Source organism: Bolinopsis microptera, chromosome 5, assembly GCF_026151205.1.
Source record: "Bolinopsis microptera isolate Bmic1 chromosome 5, MBARI_Bmic_1.0, whole genome shotgun sequence".
Taxonomy (NCBI): Eukaryota; Metazoa; Ctenophora; class Tentaculata; order Lobata; family Bolinopsidae; genus Bolinopsis; species Bolinopsis microptera.
The window spans coordinates 6,608,716-6,630,684 of record NC_087076.1 but is presented as its reverse complement, the minus strand read 5'-3'; the positions used below and the strand labels follow the sequence as shown (position 1 = coordinate 6,630,684).

The window sequence follows — 21,969 nt, the reverse complement described above, 5'->3', positions numbered from 1 at the left end:
AAGATACAACCGATTGAGATTTAAGATGTAGCTCGCACTGAACACAACGTAATAACAACAAAAACTATCAAAACGATACAATGCACGTGCACGTGCGTGTAATAACCCTCGTTACTATGGTTACTATGCAACTTCTTATTTTTTTATCTAATTTGCACGTGGGCGGTCGTACATTCTCTGAATTATAATATAGTAATGACATCACCGTTCCTACTGCTGAACTACTTCGTTGGGAGGAAAGACCGTTGTGAAACTACGAAGCACAAAACTTTACCAAAGTCCTATTGAGCTATTGCACTAAAAGGGTTATAGAGCTCCTCTTGCTCTCTTGGACATTGCACATTTCATTTTTAATCGATCTATCCCAACATGTTTTGTTAAAACGGCTGAAGGATCATATCGACATAAATTAGGTCGTATCGAGAGAAATGGTAAAGTCAAAAAAGGGTGAAAAAGAAACCGAACAGCATACTGAAGAACTTAGTGATACACTTACAGAGTCACAGACTCTGGATCTGATGTTATTGAAATTCCTGTTGTCCCTAGTTTTTCAGAGTTAATCATCACCTATAGACAGCATGAGAGTAGGCCTGGCCATCTCGAAACTCATCAAAATTGTTATGGTTTAAAAAGACGAGAGAAAAAGAACGGAATAAGAGGTCAGAAGAAATAATTTCCACTGCTAGGTAACAATATCAGAACATACTAAGAAGTCTTAGTGGTCTGTGTGTGGGTATTTATAGACATGCAGCCCTGGAGCGAATCAGAATGCAGGATCGATATCACGTGACCATGGGCAAGCCAATACGTGCACTACATATTTGGTATCACGTGATCTACAAACACATGGAGTGATGGAGCGGTTGTCTGGAACAGTGATAATCACCGTTTAGAGCTGAGTCACTGTCTAGAGTCCAGTTACCAGTATGCAGTCACGTTACCTTGATATCCCGTAGAGAATCAGAGAGGAGCGACGAATAAACAAACACAATGCTGGTAGAAGAGGGAATAAGTGGCAAAGTTCAGGATCAAGCTATCAAGAAGAGAAGTATAAAATAATCATGATCATTGATTTGTTCCAGGGGTGTAGAAGGCGGGGGGGGGCGTCGCCCCCATAATATCCGGACAAGGGGCCAAAAGGGACCAACTTTTATATTGGTGTCTAAACATTTTGGGAAAATTGGTCCAGTATAATTAAATATTTACATATTTGATCCTGTGACTGAGTCACTGACTCGGACATGTTTCATGCTACCCTGATCATTAAGAGCCGAAAATTCGATTCCGAGTTCGGTTTGAAAAAGGGGAGGCCTGCTTTCCGAGATTGAATCGCAAAGGGGATGCCTCGATAGGTTATGAATATCAAATATAGGCTTCTTATGAATATAAGCTCCTTCCAATTTCCAATGCTACACTGATCATGATGAGCCGAAAATCCGATTCCAAGTTCGGTTTGAAAAAGGGAAGGCCTGCTTTCCGAGATTGAATCGCAAAGGGGATGCCTCGGGCTCGATAGTTTATGAATATAGGCTTCTTAATCTTATGAATATAAACTCCTTCCAATTGTCCAAATTATGTGCGAAAAATTTTCATAATGTTTGTCCGCTAATTTCCGCCCATGTCCGTCTGAGCCCGCTAATTTCCGTCAATGTCCGCTTATTCACATTAGCCGGCCATGTGTATACGATTACGCGTATGGCGTACTGCGTGACGCGCTTGTTTCGGGCGCTACTGCAAGCGAGAGGGCTCTGGTTAGAGCAAGTCCGCTTATGTCCCAGAAAACACGTCCGTTGTCTCATAGAATCCAAAAAGGACAGGACAGAGGCGGACATGTCACCCCCCCCCCCCCCCCCCCCCCCCCCAATATTGTACATATCTATTAATTGTAAGTGCAAGGAATTTTGAACCAAATTCTTAATTTGTAATTGCTTACCTTCTTCTTCGGCCTCCACTTCACAAACGCCGCACGTCATCGGACAATTAGCGGTCATAAAGTCATAGTATTCATTACCTGTGGATCATTCGGGTTTTCAGATCGTAGCAAAAATTTTGATATAAATTGCGAAAAAAGAAAATCATTGCCAACCCCATTTCCCTTTTATTCCATAAATGATGAAAATGATGCCCCTTTTTGCCTATTTCTTTTGTACCTTGATAACAATATCCATAAGACATCCAACTTGCGCAATTTTCAGCATGTTCGGAGTTGTCTGCACAACCTGCTGTAATAAAAGGGTAGTTTAAATGAAAATATTAATAAGATTGACCTGTCGGAAGCGGGATCAGCTTTGCCTTCAGAGGTAAGTGTCGAGATAGAGAATCACTCGGATCGAAAATTTTGTAAGTCCAAGTTTTTCTTTTGTTCATGTTTTATGCTACACTGATCATGATGAATCCGATTCCGAGTTCGGTTTGAAAAAGGGGAGGCCTGCTTTCCGAGATTAATTCGCAAAGGTTTTTTGCCCATAACTCTCTGTGGAAGCATTTTAGTTGATGAGTCTCATGATTGAACTACTGAGAGTTGGATATTATCCGGTTGGAAGAGACAAGGACAAATGTCCTTGTCTCTTCCAACCGGATAATATCCAACTATCAAGATGCAATTCAAGGTCGAACGGAAAAATTAGGTCCCACGCAGGAATTAGGTCTAAGCAAGGCGCGGCTTTTATGTTATTTATGATATATATATATCACGCGCCTGCGTGATGACCTAATTTTCCTGCGTGAGACTAATTTCTCGTTCGCACCAGCAACTAGAAGGAAAACCCGTTTAACCTAAAGTGGTTTGTTCAAGACTCGAGAGACAAAATAATTATTACCTTTTATTCCGCGTTTTTGACACCACTTGAGAGGTCCATAATTTTGGCTCTAAATCTTATTCCGTTGGCCAATTTTTTTACTATTTCATGCTGATTTAAAGGCCATCAAACCATTGACCTAGTCAAAAAAGTTTCAGGTCGTATATCTTTTCGGTTTTTGCGGAAAGTCGCGTTAAAGTTGATGCCATCGGCGAGATGCACTGCTGGGCCACGCCGAGCTGCAAAGAATTGACATCGTCACTTAAACAATGGACAAAAGAATCACCTGTTAAATATTTTACGAGTATGAGTATCTTAATCTATATCATTTCACTGGTTTATCATAATATCATAACAAGCATACCTTTTCAGTCGTTCAATTTGTTCTCGACTATCATCTCATAAAATAGTAATAATGATCTGGTATCATTCATATAATGAGTGACAAAAAGAAATACAAAATAATACAAGTTTTACTTATAATCATGTTTTACTATAATATGGCTTATAAAAAAGGTGCTGTCACAAATTTTGTTCATTTTACAACAATTTTGCTACTCCTCAGTCCCCAAAAACCTGGAATTTCGCAAATGCCATTAGCCGCTTGTACCCCTCCATACACTGGCGACTGTAACACTGCTACTTCCGCATCCATAACAAGGTCCCAGCGTAGGCGCAGACTCTCAGATTCCACAATTCTGGGTTCCGGTTCCATTCCAGCGAAAAACTAATCCTGTCCGCTATTCGACCACCCTTTTATCCCTTTAATCCTGAATAAGTCCAGGAAATCCGGGAGTTACCTTCTTACCCATCTCTCCTTTTGCTCACACATCACCCCCGAGTCTCCAGTTGGTCCATTCTCCCCGTCAGCACGTCCTCACCAGGTTGACCTTCTGATCCTTCTAACGAAACAGATCCAAGCCAACCGTTGAGCAGAAAAGTCGTTCGGTTCCTTGAGCACCTTTTCTTCCAAGTCGCTCCTTGGTTTCCTTGTTCTCCTTCCGCTCCATGTTCTCCTTGGGGTCGACTGAATATTAGCATTTTTTGCATTTTACGATCCCGGGTTTTTTCGGTTCTATCCGAGATAAACTTTTGCAATGTATCTCTGCAACCGGGTAGGGGCTCAAACATCTGGGCCTCAGTATGGTCTATGTAATAAGCGCCATGAGTTGGCACAGAATTTTTTGTCTCTGATTTTGATAAATTTGGTACCAAAAGTTGCCTTTAACTGTGAATAATGAAAATTCACCGTGTAGCACGATAACGTCGAGATGTATGTGGGCCTCCTGTGCATTGCAAAAGTGTACAAAGTACGAAAAATGGTTAATTTATCGCTTAAAATGCCTATATAATAATAACTCCTATAATATTGAATATTTTGAAATAATTCTTACAGGATCGTAATGAGCTTAATCAGACGCAACTTTTGGTACAAAAATTATAATATTTAAAGCACCAAATTTTCGAAAATTGTTCAAAATTTACACCCATGGTGTTCAGATTAAAAACTTTTGAAAAAAAATTCCTTTAAATCTTAAAATATTAGTACTAAAAGTTTCGTCTCGATGAGCTGATTACGATACCATAATAACTATGTGATAATAATTGAAAATGTGGAAGTTATAGGCCAAAAACAAAAAAATTGCGCGAAAAAAGCACGCGCGGCGAACAAGCGCCGTGTAGAATTTTTAGCGAAAATTGCTACACGGTGGATTTATTTTATTCACATTTTTTGACAACTTTTGGTACCAAATTTTATCGAAATCGGAGAAAAAAAAGTTCTGTGCTCGCGCTTGGCGCTTATTACACTGACTAGTAAAAAAAAATTATGTCATTGATTTATTTCCAGAGCTGCTGAAACCTAGGTTGTCATCGCTTGAGGATGGTATGAGAATACCTGACAATTACAAACATTACTTTGAGTGAAATGAGCTGCTCAACAAAACATTTTGGGTGACTAGAGCCCCGGCTTAAAACGGCTAAATACATGGTACAATGTCCAGGAACAAGTCCGTTAGTTTCAGCAGTATCCCAAAGTGTTAGGTCCGTGACCGGACTGTGTCCCAACAATTACATCGGCAGATTACCGAATAGCAATACAAAATGCGTAGATATGGGCTATTTTAATATGACCTTATATTAAGCGTGAGGCCCCAAAAGGCCCCACATATATCGAAAATCCGAAAAGGGCCCTAGAAATCGGGGCCTTTTGACCCTGACCACTATTTGATAGTGTTTATGGACCATAATCTCCATGTAAATACACTCAAATAAACATAAAAGTACTGTGCAAGTAGTCAGATAATATCATTAAAGCACTTAGCTATATATCAAACTTGATGAAATTGAAGTTAATTCTAGGGCCCCAAAAGGCCCTACACATATCGAAAATCCAAAAAGGCCCTAGAAATCGGGGCTTTTTGGGGCCTTTTGGCCCTGACCACTATTTGATAGTGTTTATGGACCATAATCTCCATGTAAATACACTCAAATAAACATAAAAGTACTGTGCAAGTAGTCAGATAATATCATTAAAGCACTTAGCATATATCAAACTTGATGAAATTGAAGTTAATTCTAGGGCCCCAAAAGGCCCTACACATATCGAAAATCCAAAAAGGGCCCTAGAAATCGGGGCCTTTTGGGGCGTTGCCCCCCCCCCCCTATGCTGGTACAGCTTACAATGTTATTGTTGGGAGAGTGAGACTACTATAGGAAAATAGGAGCTAATAGGGTTTCTTACTCGGGTTAATCACTTACTCGGGTTAATCACCTAATTAGGTTAATCACTTAATGCATCAACTTGACATAGGTATGATAATGTGAAATGAAGCAGAATTTTCATAGATGATTGATTAAATGTTGAAAACCAACTTCATCATAATAATATAGGGAATTTATATTTTCTGCCCAATATTTCTTAACTTGTTGACTAAAATTTAACTGAATCTCTTCTTTTACATAATAATGATTATAAAAAAATTACAAGTATAACAAAACTGGATGTTGTTTCAGATAAATAAAGTATATCAATTCAATTTGGCCAGACACAGTTAAGATATTAAAAAATATATCATCAAAATAAGTGCTTCAACAAGCAACCTACTACATTTTATAATGGGTATCCTGAAAGAAAAACTTTTGTTGAAGAGAATATAAGAAATTATTATTATTTAAGCCTCACAGTCCATTGAGATTTCAGTAGTAAAATATCAAAACCACTGATAATACAGAACAATTTCGTTCAAGTTTTTTATTGAAATGCCTCGTTCAAGTTTTCACTGAGCAACATAATCCAGATGTGATGATGGGTCCGGGACTACTACGACGTAAGCCTAACCCTAACCCTAACCGCAGTAGAGTCTTACGCCGAGAGGTCCGGACCCCGTGATGATCCGTTATCAACTTCTCGGTCTCCATAAACCGTATGATTGGATCCTTTTATTGCATATTTCTGTGATACATCCGCCGTGTATCTTGATTCACGATGTGGTTTTTTATCATGTTTGTATGATCATCATGGTATAAGAGCTTGTTTCTACTTATCTAATGTTTTATTTGATATCTGAGTTAGGGAAACGAACTTTCTCGTCTCATTTCATGCTCTTTATTGATTGACGATCTATCATCCAGAATCATGTCATGCAATCACTGTGGTAAGTGCTGATGAAGAAATATGGAAACGGGGGAGGCGTTATGTGAGTTGTGAGGCCCGGGGTGGGGGTGGGAGGGGTAAGATCTATGGGTTAATCCCGATTTACCGCGGCCATATTTTCCAAATTTGAGCCACCTGATGACTCAACGTACTCAGTGACAAATGTTATGAGATGATGTTACTGAGAATGGTGAGTTTTGTATGAACCAGCTGGAAAGGTGTAGCTCAGCAGTACTTTTGTAATAACCTGAGTCTCACAATACAACACCTGTAATTTCCATTTAACTTGTGTGTGTCATGTGTCTTACCTAAACAAGCACCTGCCACGTCAGGTGGCTCCCACGTGTTCCCTGTCTGACAAAGGAACTTTCTGTCCCCAAGATCAGGACACGAAACTGTTATCTCTTCTCCCACTCTCGCTCCGTTAGTAACAGAGGTCCTCACTTCGGTGGCTTTGTGCACATCCGGAACAAAACACCCTTCATAAACTGTTGAAAAGGAGTTAGATGGTTTGGTAGAAGGAATTTCGATAGAAATGAGAAAAGAGGAAAAAAACAGTTACAGCTACAGATCCGCCATATGTTCAAACTTTAAGATGAATAGGAAACGATTAATACACTTACTATTGATAGGCGTATTGAATGTAGATTTCAGGGGGTCGTTCTTGAAAGAATTGGTGTAGAAGTATCCCAAACCATTTGAGCACCCTTTGATGGTGTTATAGTGAGTACTGGTGAAGCACCAGTGGGTTGGTGTGTAATAGAACAGTGTCTTGGTGGTGTAGTGAAGATAGGCTCGTGTATCTGATGGTAGGAGGGGTTAGTTTGTTAAATGTGTACGCAGCTAAGTTGTGGTATTTAGAATAGACTATCTGACCACAAGTTACAAATGTGGGATCTGAATACAAAGATCATCGGGAAATGAGTTCGTGCGTGGTGCAGGGATGGTCCTTTTGAAAGAAACTTCAACTGGGCTGTATTCTTAAAGAATTTTTTTTTAGAATACAGCCCAGTTGCCTGAGAAACTCAAATTTGAAAAACTTACTGATGACGTTGCTAAAGAACTGACAAGTGTTATACAGACTGCTGTCAGCGCCAGTGTGGAACAATCTATCCAGAAGGTTCTTGTAAATGATGTTGTTTCAGAAGCCAATAAGAAGATACACAAGAGTTGGGCTGAGGATAGCCAGTGGGCAGCAGAAGAATTGATAGCTGAAGTGTGTCAGCACGCAGCAGGCCCTGCAATAACCACCATCTCCACAACAGATTGATGCTAACATGCAGAAAGGAAAAAGCGGGAGAATAACATTGTTCTGTCAAACTTACCTGATGAAGATAAGGAAAATGAGAGTCAGGAACAACTAAAGGCTATCATCTGTCGACATGCAACAGATCTTAACCAGAGTGACATTGTATCAGCAAAGAGAATAGGTGTATTTGGCAACGTCAACCGTACAAAGTACAGGGGAGAAATGGTCATTGCGAAGCTAAAGAGTGAAGAGTTAGCTACTTACACACACAACCATGGGACGCGGGTTTTGCTTATCATGGAAAAAGAAAAGTGATGATGTATGGATAAATCCTGACTTGATCAAGGCGGATCGAGATATCCGGTGGAACACACGCAATGCTAACTGGAAACTGATAAGAGGACGAAAGTAACTGCTGACAAACCACCCAAAGAGGAACTGCCAACTGATGTGGCTTCTGTAACAAATGTAAGCATGCGGATAATAAAGAAGATGTTGTCCAGAATGCTGTGAAGTCAAAAAAAGACGTAGCGAGTTGCGTAAAGGAATCACAGGGTATCAGGATGCTGTACACTAATGCTAATTCCCTGTACAATAAGATGACGGAACTCATGGTTTTGTCAGAGACTCACGACGTTCAGATCATTTGTGTGACAGAGTCCTGGCTAAATTCAGATATTGTTGACGCTGAAGTGTCTATTCCTAATTCAACCTCTTTCGTGCAGACAGACCTAATGATACACGTTTTGGGGATCTGCTATCTTTGTCCACAAAGCACTGAGGGTAGAACGATTGGATTGGTTTACTGGTCTTGAATCACTTGCGGTAAATATTGTAATCGACTCTGTTAGGTTCAATGTTGTTTGTCTGTATCGGTCTACTTCACTTGTTGATATGAAGGACAATGCTGGCCTGTTAGGTGCTCTTGAAGGTTTACCAGTTAATGCGGATGAAGAGTTGGTGATAGTTGGCGATGTGAACCTACCTCATGTTAACTGGGACAAAAGTTTAGTCGAGCGCCCACCAAACTCATGTGACAGAAGGTTGCTGATGAATCAGAATTCTTGAATGTCTTTACCAGGAAAGGTTTGAAGTGGTATGTCACTGGGTCTTCGACACGTGTCAGGAAGGTTGGTGATACAACTCAATGCTCCCTTGCTTGATCAGGTCTTCTGCAATAATGATTGTTTTGTAAATAATGTTGATATCCTTGCTCCTCTGGGTAAAAGCGATCATGTATCACTACTGGTCGAGCTGAAAGTCAAAAACAATGTCGAGTTCCTTACATCTAAGAAGAAAAGCTGGTATAAGGTGGATCAGGACTTTGTTAACACACAGTCATCAGACATCAGCTGGGGGTACTCTAGAGAAGATCTTCAGGTCGAAGAGATGTGGGAAGAATTACACCAAAAACTTAGTGTCATTTCAGATCGTGTTCCAACCACCCACCTTAAAACAACTAAATGGTGGGAGATCTTACAGAGGTTCCCTGGGATTGCTCTAGTCTGGTTAGGAAAAGGAAAGTGCAAGGACCGGGCATGGAAGGATTTTGACGAGGATCCTACGATGGTTGATGTTTAACGCAGCGAGTACGAGCAGCGATGTACCAGAACGCTGAGATTAAGGCAAAGATCAAATATGAGAATAAAGTGACTAAATTGTTTAAGTTAAATTGTAAACCTCTTTTTAATTACCTTAAATCTAAAAGTGTTTTAAGAAAATCTGTAGAAAGACTTAAAACAGATGATGGTTCTGAGACCAAGTCTCCTTCTGAAACGCAGAAGTGTTAGCTGATTTTTTCCAGTCAGTTTTTAAACCTGAACCTTTTGGCCCTCTGCCTCAAAATTGTTATACAGAATGTAATAATGATTACTTCTGGAGTAAATTTATGGTGCACCCTGAAAGTGTTGCCAAGATTTTGGGATCACTAGATATTAGTAAAGCTATGGGTCCTGATGGTGTTCATCCTAGACTCCTGAGGTATTTAAGTGAGAACAGTTCCTTTGTGGATGCGGTTGTGTTGCTGTTTAGTGCCTGTGCTTCTGAGCAGTATATTCCTGAGGTATGGAAAACTGCCACTGTTGTGGCCTTGCACAAAAAGGGGTCAGTACATAGTCCTAATAATTACAGGCCTGTGTCACTGACTTGTATACTATGCAAAGCCTATGAGAAGCTTCTTAGGGAGTATATTCTCGACGGTGTTGAACAGGTGCTTAGTAGCACGCAGCACGGCTTCATGAAGGGTCGGTCATGCTTATCTAACCTACTGGAGTCTATTGACGCTGTCAATGACTTGCTGGCTGAAGGTGGCTGTGCTGATATATTATACTTTGATTTCTCTAAGGCCTTTGATAGCGTACCACACCACCGTTTATTAGTTAAATTAAGAAATGTTGGTGTTCCTGAGGAGATAATTGGTATTTTAGAAAACTTTTTAGTAGGGAGGTCTATGAAAGTTAAAGTAGGAGATGAATTTTCTGAGATTAAGTATATACTTTCAGGAGTGCCCCAAGGCAGTGTTTTGGGACCATTGCTCTTTCTTTTATTTGTAAATGATCTTCCAGAAGGAATCAAAGCTATCATCAAACTTTTTGCTGATGATGTTAAAATGATTGTTAATCCTTCTATTAATCTAACAGCTGATTTGAAGTTGCTAGAACTTTGGGAGTCTCGTTGGTGTTTAAATTTTAATGTAGATAAGTGTATGGTCATGCAAATTGGTTCTTGTAATCCTAAGAATCAGTACTTGTTTGGTGGTGTGCCTTTGAGATGTGTTGAAAGCGAGAAGGACCTTGGAGTTGTCTTTAACACCAGCTTCAACTTTGAGGGTCATGTGAGAAAGTGCATTGCTAAAGCTAATAGTACCATTGCCTGGCTTACAAGAAATATTATATCAAGAGAGAAAAGCGTTATGCTGGGCTTGTATAAGTCTTTAGTAAAGCCTCATATAGAGTATTGTTCACAGGCATGGGCTCCAATGGCTAGGCATGGAAACTGGTCACTGATTCTTGAATTGGAAGGTGTTCAAAGATCGTTCACCCGTATGATTGATGGATTGGGACTCATGACGTACAGAGAGAGACTGGATAAGCTGAACCTCACAACCCTGCTTGAACGCAGGGTTCGTGGAGATCTCATTGAGATGTTCAAGATCCAGGAAGGCTTTGTGGGTTATGGTTCCGATTTATTTGGTCGTTCTGGTAGGACCGTTGCTGCTAGATCAAAGACTCATAGATTCACCACAAATGAGACTGATTTCTTTGCCCAAAGGGTCTTGCGCTATTGGAACAGTCTACCACCACTTGTGAAAGCTTGTGAGTCAGTTACTGGTTTCAAGAGGGGATTAGATGCCTTTCGGCTTCATGGATATCGAGCTAATAAGCTTGGTCATCACTGGGAACTTTCATATGACATCTTTGATAGGATAGATGTGTCTGTGTCTAATAGGAATAGTTATGTAAGTTATATGAAAGATAATCCATTGGTAGCTAAGAGGAAGAAGGTTAATATCAAAGGTATTTAGTTACATTTTTTAAAAGTTTGTAATTATATGGTTTCAAACGTAAAGTGTTCATTTTCTATGAATTTCTTTTTGAGATGCCCAGAGAGGCATTATTTATAATGTTATGTTATGTTATGTTATGTTATTGAAATCTTTCAAATCAGTCAATTACATACAAGTTTACACAATGAATTAGTTAAATATAATATTGTCCTCTAAGCATGGATTGTCAAAGTTGAAATTGTCTCGGACAAAATGTATGTAACCAAAGGACCTGAGGGTCACCAAAACACAGATATTGAGTGCAAATGCAGCTCCTGCACAAGCATGGGCCCTTATAAAATTGTAATAAGTTACTTTAAACAAAATCACACACCCATTCAATCAATTCATAAAATATTGTGCTGTGAGATGAAATTGAGAAATATGTGAATGCAGACAGCAAGAATAGATAATCTTGAATAAACTATTTTACGGATTTGTTTCTATTGAATAGTCAAGTTCAGAGTCCGAATCCACCGGGATAATTTTCCCCCACATGTAAGTGGAAAGTTTACTTTTAAAATCAGTGATACTCTCTATCTCACGGATATCTAGAGGAATGTGATTCCACTTAGTGTGGGTCCTATAGAAGAAATTCTTGGCAAAAGCGTTGGAGCTTGCTCGAGGTGAGATAGAGCTTACAAAACATAGAGAGTCCATGTGACTATTTCTGAGCCTTGAGTGGCCTTGAAATGGTTGCAAATATGAGGGTAAAGTGACAGGTATATGTTGCTTCACAATTTTAAAGAAGAAGATGAGATCCAAGAAGTCAAAGCGGTCTTCAATCGGCATAATCTTCAGCTGTCTGCATTTTTGAATGTATGTGGATGGTGGATAACTCATATACTCCTCGTGAAGAATCCACTTAATAGCACGCTTTTGGAGGCCCTCCAGCTTGCTTATCTGGGATTTTGTGACTGGTCTCCATATAACCGAGCAATGCTCAAATAGGCTCCTCACTAAAGTGAGATACAGTACTCTACGACGATTTACGTCTTGGACAAAATAACAATTTCTTCTCGCCATGCCTAATTTTTGGTTTGCCTTAGAAAGGACTTTGGAGCACTGATCTTTCCAATCGAGATTTGATGTCACAATTACACCCAGATCCTTTTCATGATCAACATAGTCAAGTGTGATTCTTCCCATGGAGTATACAAAGTTAAAGAGTGGTAGGACACTAAGGAGGGAAACTGTTTCGGATATCCTTCCTGCGACGGTGAGGACCTTACATTTGTCGGGATGAAATCTCATTTTATTAGAAAGTGACCAGTCATGGAGATAATCAATGTCCTTCTGCAGTCGCAGGATATCAGACTCCGAAACAATCTTACGCCAAATTTTAGTATCATCGGCATACAGTGACAGTTGTGTGCCTGGTGAAATCCCCACTGATATATCATCAATGAACATAATGAACAGCAATGGTCCCAAAATTGACCCTTGAGGTACACCAGACTGGGCGTTTCTCATAGAAGAAAACTTGCCACTTATCAAGACCTGTTGTTGCCTGTCTCTTAGATAATCAGTGATGAATTTCAGTAGCCTCCCATCAATACCAAATTTGCTCTTTAGCTTAAATAATATAAGATCATGGTTAACCGAGTCAAATGCTTTGGCAAAATCAAAGTAGACTACATCTGTTCTCATATTTTCATTCAGTGAGAGCGCTAGGCTGTCGCACAGTCCTACAAGATTAGTTGCACAAGATCTCTCAGCTCGGAAACCATGCTGTTTGTCATTGATCATGCCATTAGTAAGTGCCAATAACTCATCTCTTATTATGCGTTCAAGAACTTTTGTGATTAAGCATGTAAGAGAAATTGGCCTATAATTTGAAACCTCATGTTTATCCCCTTTCTTGAATATTGGTACAATGTGCCCCAGTTTCCACTCCCTTGGTAGTGTCCCAATGTTGTAGCATGAATGAAAAAGTATTGATATAGGGTATGCGAGCCCAACCGCACAGTTTTTCAAAAGTTTCCCATGGATACCATCAGGTCCATAAGCTTTATTAGCATTAATATTGGAAAGGATTTTGCGAACCCTTCTGTGGTCAAATTCAATATCAAAGCGCCAATCATTAGAGTAATCTATATCTATGTCATAAGTTGATGCCTCAGAGAACTGCTCGAAGAAAAAGTCATTAAATAGGTTGGCCTGGTCTTCAGGGCAGTTGCGGACAGTGCCTTTGTGGCTTACAAACTCAGGGATCCGCTGACTAGCTGTCTTCGATTTGACATAGGACCAAAATTTTTTTGTTATTAAAGCACTATCATCAGATTCATTTAATGTTTCCCTCATTTTTTGAGCAACCACATTTTTGAAATTTTTCCTAGCAAGGGAGAATGCAATTTCAGCTCTATCACTTTTATGCCTTTCTTTATGTAATCTCACTTTCTTACGCCATGCATCATAACACTCCGAGTCAAACCATGGATCTTGGCCATCAGTCTTGACAGAGCATTTTTTAACAAATTTATCTGTGACATTAAAAAGTTTGTCCTTAAATTTTTTCCATCCAATTTCAGGTTCTGTGCCATTGAGCAATGCATCCCAATTCGTGTGTCGGAGTTCATGGTTTAGCCTCTCCCAGTTCACAGTCTTAAAGTTATAGCACATACGCCTGACTGGCTTCTTCCTACCAACTTTAACGTTGATCTTAAAATTGATGGGGAAGTGGTCAGACTTGCAAGCACTATCTCTCTCACCTACCATTAGGTCATTAATATTTGACACAGAGTTTGTGAGCAATAGGTCAAGTGTTTTGCCTTTGCAGTGGGTAGGTGTTAACACACATTGTTGAAGGCCTAGATCAACAAAAGATTCAACAAAAGATTGCTCAATAGGACAGGAGCTGGCCAGGGTAGACCAGGAAACTCCGGTCAGGTTAAAATCTCCTAGTATGAAGACTTTACTCAGTCCTCTTCTTCTGAGAAGAGTTTTCAAAGACTCAACAATTTTTTCATGATTTGCGGAGCCCAGTGTACCAACACGATAACATGTGCATACAACAAACTTAATTCCAGTGGATGTCTTAAATTCCACAGCAAGAATTTCTGCACCATACTTGAGATGAACTTCCTTTGAAGTTAGATCAAGGTCTGCTCTCACTGCAATCATGACCCCTCCACCATTCCTCTATAGAAAACTGAGTTCCTTAGTGTTTAGTGTATGCTAGTCAAGCTCTAGTCACGTAGCACGAACGGCAGGGCGTACCGTATGTAGAAAGGAAACGAGTAAATTAAAATGGATAATTAATTAAATGGAAAAGTAATACAAAGTGAACGTCAACAGATAAAAACCTCTAAGTGTTCGCTCCAATCAATTGACGTGACTAATAGATCACTCGACGTGTCTAATCACAAATGGTAGTGCTCAGTAAGACTGGCTACCGTCAATTTGAATCCCTTAAAAATGATTAAGGGGCAACTAAGAAGTGAGCTCTCCACATCCGGCTCTCCGGGTATACTCTAAAAACTTCGTCACGCCACACTGCGTGACGGCACAACGCATCTGCTTGTACCACGTGGCACGCCGTCTCGCCAATGAGCACTCCACTAGCAGTCACGCTGTGGTCGCGAGGACCAACCTGGCTGTAAGTCAGGTGCAAAGTGAGCGGACGGCTCGTTTCAGACAGTTAGTCTGACAGTAGTTCTGCCAGCCAACCGACCTACACTCAAAATGTGTAACTCCCAAATACGAACATATAAAAACATTGGTTATTATATACCCGGAAATACATACTAAATTCTACGTCCCTTAAACGTTATACTAAAACTAAGATATCCTAAAAGATATCTCTAAATACCATATTACAACATCTCTACCCAAAAATTTTTTTCGAATATTTTTAAAACAATAAAATAATCGCCCTTCTCAAAATTTAAATTTCAATGCTCCCACGCATCAAAAGTCCAAAACTTAAAATAAGTCAAGTCTCAAAATATAATACACGGCCCTAACCCTGTGCATTAAATTTAAATCATCAAAATCCTAAAGTTAAAACTGAAATTGACTTTCACAAATCTTTCAAAACCTTCAAATACTTCCCTCTTGCACCAAGCTGTAGAGTCTTTGGTGTTGAGTCTTCATCCTTAGATAGAGATGTATCGAATCTCTAATTCGTCCTTGACAAGCAAACAAAGAAGTCAAAATAAATTCGAAAGTTTCTACGTTTCCGCCACTAAAGCAGCCCTGAGCGAGTCGTGTTGCGAGTAAAGATCCTATTATCCCTATCAGTACTGTTCTGAAAGATACCACGTGTTATCCTCAGTAAGGTACAGTACCACTGCTAAGTACTAAGTAGAAAAGCTAGCTACGTAAGAAATTACTGTACTGAAACTAGATTCCAAAGTAAGTGAAATTCCCTCAATCTGGGCATCTCCCCGTCCTTTACTGGCTCAAGAGTTTCAAAAGATCCTTGACCAAACTTATTTTCTCGTACTCTAAACGGTCAGGTTGTCTCCGTTCCTCAGCATCATGTGACATAGAACTGTTACGTCCTATTGTTCTTTCACTAACGAGCGGACTCGATGCTCTTCTAGCGGTCGATCTCTCTCTAGCTGGAGTGAAAAACTCTGCAGAATTATCAACTGTTTCTACACTATCGCCTGAGGGAATGTTATGTGTGAAAGGTGTTACAGTGCGTAAACTAGGATTAGTCGAATTGAGATCTAGGAGAGCAGGTTTAATTACCACTCTAGGAGTAGAACTAAAACTAGGTTGCTTGTAAATGCTAGCTGCACCATCCTTCTCCAGACGAAACTTCTTCGGATGAACCTCTCTTCTCCTTACAACTGGTGCTCTTCTCAGCTGAAAATCTGTCTCCTCTTCACTATTACTATCGGAATAATCTAAAAATCGCTCCGATGAGTCCGTCTTTAACTCAGCTCCACTGCTCTTAGCCTTATTGTATGCCTGAGGTGGCTTACTTGCTGCACACAAGACCCCTCTCTCTAGAGAGCTTACATCTCTAGTAACCGCTGAAACATTTTCCACCGCATCAACTGCTCCCGCAACTACTGATGCCTTCTCTGTAGTATCAGCCTGAGTAAGACTACAATTGCAATGGCGGCTATCAACTTCAGGCGTAATCTGAACAATGTTTACTGTGCTATGGTCATCACTAAACTTCTCATCAAACAAAAACGCCGGAATCATACTATCCTCAACACTCAACTCATTGCAAGATTCCTCGATCATATTACTGCAATCATCCTTAACCACTGTCTCGCTGCTAACCGGTACTTGCATCCTCTTAAACAGTATCGGGTGTTTACATCTATAATGTTCACGTGTCACCCGGTTTACTCCCTCTAAGGCAGCTTCAAGACTAAAAGTGCAACTGCTACCAATGCTCGCTACATTTTCTCGAGATTTACCATAACCCTGGTATTTATAGCGGTTAAATCCACCACACTTCTGGTTTCTCTTCCCCGAGATATGCTTCATGGTAAAAGTACAGTTAGCAAGCTCCTGAAGCTTCCTGATGACAAAAGACGTCACTTTCGAAAATCTCATTACAATCTCATAAATGCGTGTGTTTTTGACCGCGGGTGACCTCCTCTTAAATCTAGGGCCACCCTTTAGAAGTTTAAAGGCACCTGACTGTTAGGTCTATACACTCTGTTCCAACTCTGTTGGCCATAACCACTCTGATATGAAGACCCTCTGTCTTGATATCTACCTCTATTACCAGCAAATCTGCTCGGACAGTTTCTCTGAAAATGTCCTATATCACCACACTCCCAACAACCTTCAAACTGATGACGAACGTTACGTAATCCCCTATTATTAGAATTACCCACGTTGCGAGTTGGCTGATAACGTGACCAAACATACGTGTTCCTACGATCATCACTTCTCATGGTAGCTTAATCTCACGAATACGAGCTATCTATATAGATTTAACAGTACTGAAGCTCACAAACGGCTGTAAACTAGGTGCTCGTTAAAACGATAGCACTCAACTGGAATATACAGGTACCACAAAATGGGTAGCCACACTTACCAAATCTAGTAGGAAGTACTGAAAGATCTCGAACAATCTCCACGTAATTCTTCTGCACTGCAACGTACACCGAACTTAGCTTATCAAATGAGAAACGTTAGGATCTTAAACGAAACTATACTGAATATAGGTGATACTAGAAGGATCACGAGCGAGAAAATAGCAACACTAAAAGTGGCCTCCAGATATAGAAAACTGAGTTCCTTAGTGTTTAGTGTATGCTAGTCAAGCTCTAGTCACGTAGCACGAACGGCAGGGCGTACCGTATGTAGAAAGGAAACGAGTAAATTAAAATGGATAATTAATTAAATGGAAAAGTAATACAAAGTGAACGTCAACAGATAAAAACCTCTAAGTGTTCGCTCCAATCAATTGACGTGACTAATAGATCACTCGACGTGTCTAATCACAAATGGTAGTGCTCAGTAAGACTGGCTACCGTCAATTTGAATCCCTTAAAAATGATTAAGGGGCAACTAAGAAGTGAGCTCTCCACATCCGGCTCTCCGGGTATACTCTAAAAACTTCGTCACGCCACACTGCGTGACGGCACAACGCATCTGCTTGTACCACGTGGCACGCCGTCTCGCCAATGAGCACTCCACTAGCAGTCACGCTGTGGTCGCGAGGACCAACCTGGCTGTAAGTCAGGTGCAAAGTGAGCGGACGGCTCGTTTCAGACAGTTAGTCTGACAGTAGTTCTGCCAGCCAACCGACCTACACTCAAAATGTGTAACTCCCAAATACGAACATATAAAAACATTGGTTATTATATACCCGGAAATACATACTAAATTCTACGTCCCTTAAACGTTATACTAAAACTAAGATATCCTAAAAGATATCTCTAAATACCATATTACAACACCTCCTAAACCGGGTTGGATTAGAAGGATCTGGTGGATGAGTTTTCTTCGATCTATCAGAGCGAAATATCTTATATCTGTCAGGGTGCAGAAATTCACTATCAGCAATAGAACTCTTAAACCAGGTTTCGTTAAGTATTGCAATATCTATCTTAGCCTCATTAAGATAAGTCGACACTTCAAGACATTTAGTGGTATCAATCATTGGATGGGCATTGTTCAGTTCACCAAAAGGGATGAGACCTTGAACATTCTGAAAGTAAACATTCAATTTATTACCATTCCCAACTCTAACACCTATGAAGCCTTTTCTTCAGAGCATAACGTTGGAAACTGTTTGAAGAACTCGGAAATACTTACTGCATACGTCTGTGTCTCTTGGGACGAACATTCCGACATATTCACTTCCTAAACTGGAACCAGTACCTTTCTCCACTATTAGTATCTCGTATTCTGAAAGTGATGACTAATCATATTTCGGTCATAGAACAGACAAGGCAGGTCGGTCGGTCGGGTTCTATTTGATAAACATCTTAGATAATTAAATTATTATCTCTTCATAAACTTAATGTCCGTGTTGTTCAAACTTTTGACTAAAATTGTTGTAATCCAAATTTCATGAGACTAAATTTTTCGGCGACTAATTTTAGAGAGACAAAAATTTCAGTAGAGAAAATATGACATGAATATTATTGAGCTTAAATTGTTTATAACTTTATAATTAATACTAGAAAGCCCGTGGCCACACTCACAGGGAGGAAACTAATAGTATTCTTAGGTAGACAGTTTTTATCGCATCAAAAAATATTCATCCCAATCGAAGATACAGCCGATTAAAATGTAGCTCGCACTGAACACAACGTAATTCGATAAAACCGATCAAAATGCCGGTCGCAAATCTTTGCACGTGCACGTGAGCTTTTGAACACCGTTACCATGGTTATTATGCAACTTCTTATTTTTCATCTAATTTGCACGTGGGCAGTTGTACATACAAAGGGAATTCTCTGAATTATAAGTAAGACTAGAATTAGAAAACCCATGGTCACAGGGAGGAAGCTAATAGTATTTTTTGTTAGTTATACTTTAGTAAGTTCAAAAAATATCCTACACAACCGAAGATACAGCCAATTAAAATGTTGCTCGTACTAAACACTTAAACACAGCGTAACATCAACAAAACCGATCAAAATGACGTTGAATAATCATTTCACGTGCACGTGCGTGTAATAACCCTCGTTACTATGGTTACTTTGCAACCTTTTTTTAAAACCTAATTTGCACGTGGTTTATTATAATATCAACCCAAAATGCTGTAGACCAAAATTAGTTAATGAATGTTAACAAAATATATACCCTTATATACAGCTGTTCTCATGGACAAATGCCCGTTGTTTTTATACAATCCGCCACTCCAGTTAAACTTGATCGCTGTGGAATGCCTAGTCCAGAAGCTATGACAGCTTGAGAAACCGTCCTTGTAGTCACTCGCGAAGTTGAAGATAAGGACAGTCACACCATTGCACTCCACTAGCAAGCTGGTCTCTGTTCGGGTGATTCGCCACACTTTTATCTGGTCACTTGAAACTCCATTCAGGGGCTGGGCCGCATCCCACGAGTCAGGCATGCATTGTTGGATCACGAGGATCCATCTGCTTGAATTAAGATCCGTGCATTTGAAGTTGATGTACTGAGTTTCGTCTTCGGGGAAAATAAAATAAACGGTTATGGGGGCTTCAACCTGATTCATGGTGGTCTTTAGTTCCAGGGTTTGACTTAACTCTAGGCTGTAGCTCTGTTGTAATTTTGGACTAATCCACCCTGTGAAATATAGTGGGTAAATATCAATCATTCTATTACAACATAAATACATAAAAATGTACTTCAAAATTTCAAATTTGTATCGTGTACTACCATTATAAAATATTAATCGACGTGATCTCTTTCTTGAGTTTACGAAAGTCCAGCTAACCAAATGATATCTGTGTACAATCCTTTTATTTAGAACTATTTTATTAAGAACTATGAAGCCCGTGGTAACAGGGATGAAGCTAGTATTTTTATATTTTTGATTTAGGCCTCCAAAAAAATTTGGCGGCCAAATTCCAAAATTTTCCCGGAGAAATTCAGAATTTGGCCGCCAAATTTTTTTTGAGGCCTTAATCAAAAATCTGTTGTCAAACTAAGGTGGAAATGCGATTTCGAGTCGATCCCAAAAATTTCATGGAAAAATTTTGAAAACTGATTGAGTTGTTACAATTTTAATGAGATCAATTCCGCGAATATCGCGAACCAAGATATGGGCAATTTAGTTCATTTTTTGTGGTCTTTTCGCCTTAGTATCCACATTTAAACATATATAAAGCTATAACTTACAGAGAATATGTAGTTTAGGCTTACCTTTCATATAAAGTAAGTTTCAGTGAAAAATATTGATATTTGACCAATTTATGGGACGAAATCTACCAAATTTGGTGCGTATGCCCAAATATGGGCATATGTTTTTTGGCTCATAACTCAGTCATTTTTTGTCCAATCTTGATGAAATTTCATATACGAGTTCAGGAGACCACTAGCTACAAGTAGAGCACCTAAAATTTGGGTTTTGGGCATGTTCAGGGTATTTGGCTAAATTGGGCCTAATTTGGACCAAATATGGGCGTGGCTGCCCCGCAGGCACCGTTTGGCGGTTAGGGTCCGGGACCCCCTCAAAAGTTCGGTCACTGGTTCTAGTTTGTTGGTCAACTGCTATCTCGAAATCAAGTTTCACAAAAAAATATCCATTGGCCCCCCCCCCCCCCCCCCCCCCCCCTTAAGATGTAGCTCGCACTGAACACAACGTAATAACAACAAAAACGATCAAAACGATACAATGCACGTGCACGTGCGTGTAATAACCCTCGTTACTATGGTTACTATGCAACTTCTTATTTTCATCTAATTTGCACGTGGGCGGTCGTACATTCTCTGAATTATAATATAGTAATGACATCACCGTTCCTACTGCTGAACTACTTTGTTGGGAGGAAAGACCGTTGTGAAACTACGAAGCACAAAACTTTACCAAAGTCCTATTGAGCTATTGCACTAAAAGGGTTATAGAGCTCCTCTTGGACATTGCATTTCATTTTTAATCGATCTATCTCAACATGTTTTGTTAAAACGGCTGAAGGATCATATCGACATAAATTAGGTTGTACCGACAGAAATGGTAAAGTCGAAAAAGGGTGAAAAAGAAACCGAACAGCATACTGAAGAACTTAGTCATAGTGATACACTTACAGAGTCACAGACTCTGGATCTGATGCTATTGAAATTCCTGTTGTCATTGGGGGGCCAATGGATATTTTTTTGTGAAACTTGATTTCGAGATAGCAGTTGACCAACAAACTAGAACCAGTGACCGAACTTTTGAGGGGGTCCCGGACCCTAACCGCCAAACGGTGCCTGCGGGGCAGCCACGCCCATATTTGGTCCAAATTAGGCCCAATTTAGCCAAATACCCTGAACATGCCCAAAACCCAAATTTTAGGTGCTCTACTTGTAGCTAGTGGTCTCTTGAAGTCGTATATGAAATTTCATCAAGATTGGACAAAAAATGACTGAGTTATGAGCCAAAAAACATATGCCCATATTTGGGCATACGCACCAAATTTGGTAGATTTCGTCCCATAAATTGGTCAAATATCAATATTTTTCACTGAAACTTACTTTATATGAAAGGTAAGCCTAAACTACATATTCTCTGTAAGTTATAGCTTTATATCTGTTTAAATGTGGATACTAAGGCGAAAAGACCACAAAAAATGAACTAAATTGCCCATATCTTGGTTCGCGATATTCG

The 21,969-nt window shown here is 39.8% G+C and overlaps 1 protein-coding gene across 2 annotated transcripts in view; it reads right to left on the bottom strand.

The window, feature by feature from the left end:
• Positions 1-21,969, bottom strand: part of LOC134815005 (uncharacterized) — a 38,017-nt gene that overhangs the window by 4,286 nt on the left and 11,762 nt on the right. The window contains exons 4-7 of one of the 2 annotated variants that reach the window (XM_063823437.1): positions 19,482-19,946; positions 18,486-18,578; positions 7,077-7,256; positions 6,762-6,941 (exon numbers count right to left, since the gene is read on the bottom strand). In XM_063823437.1, coding sequence (XP_063679507.1) covers positions 6,762-6,941; positions 7,077-7,256; positions 18,486-18,578; positions 19,482-19,946 — 918 coding nt within the window. Of the gene's footprint in view, positions 1-1,933; positions 2,012-2,150; positions 2,202-6,761; positions 6,942-7,076; positions 7,257-18,485; positions 18,579-19,481; positions 19,947-21,969 lie in introns of those variants that run through there. The other variant, XM_063823436.1, reaches the window with a different exon arrangement.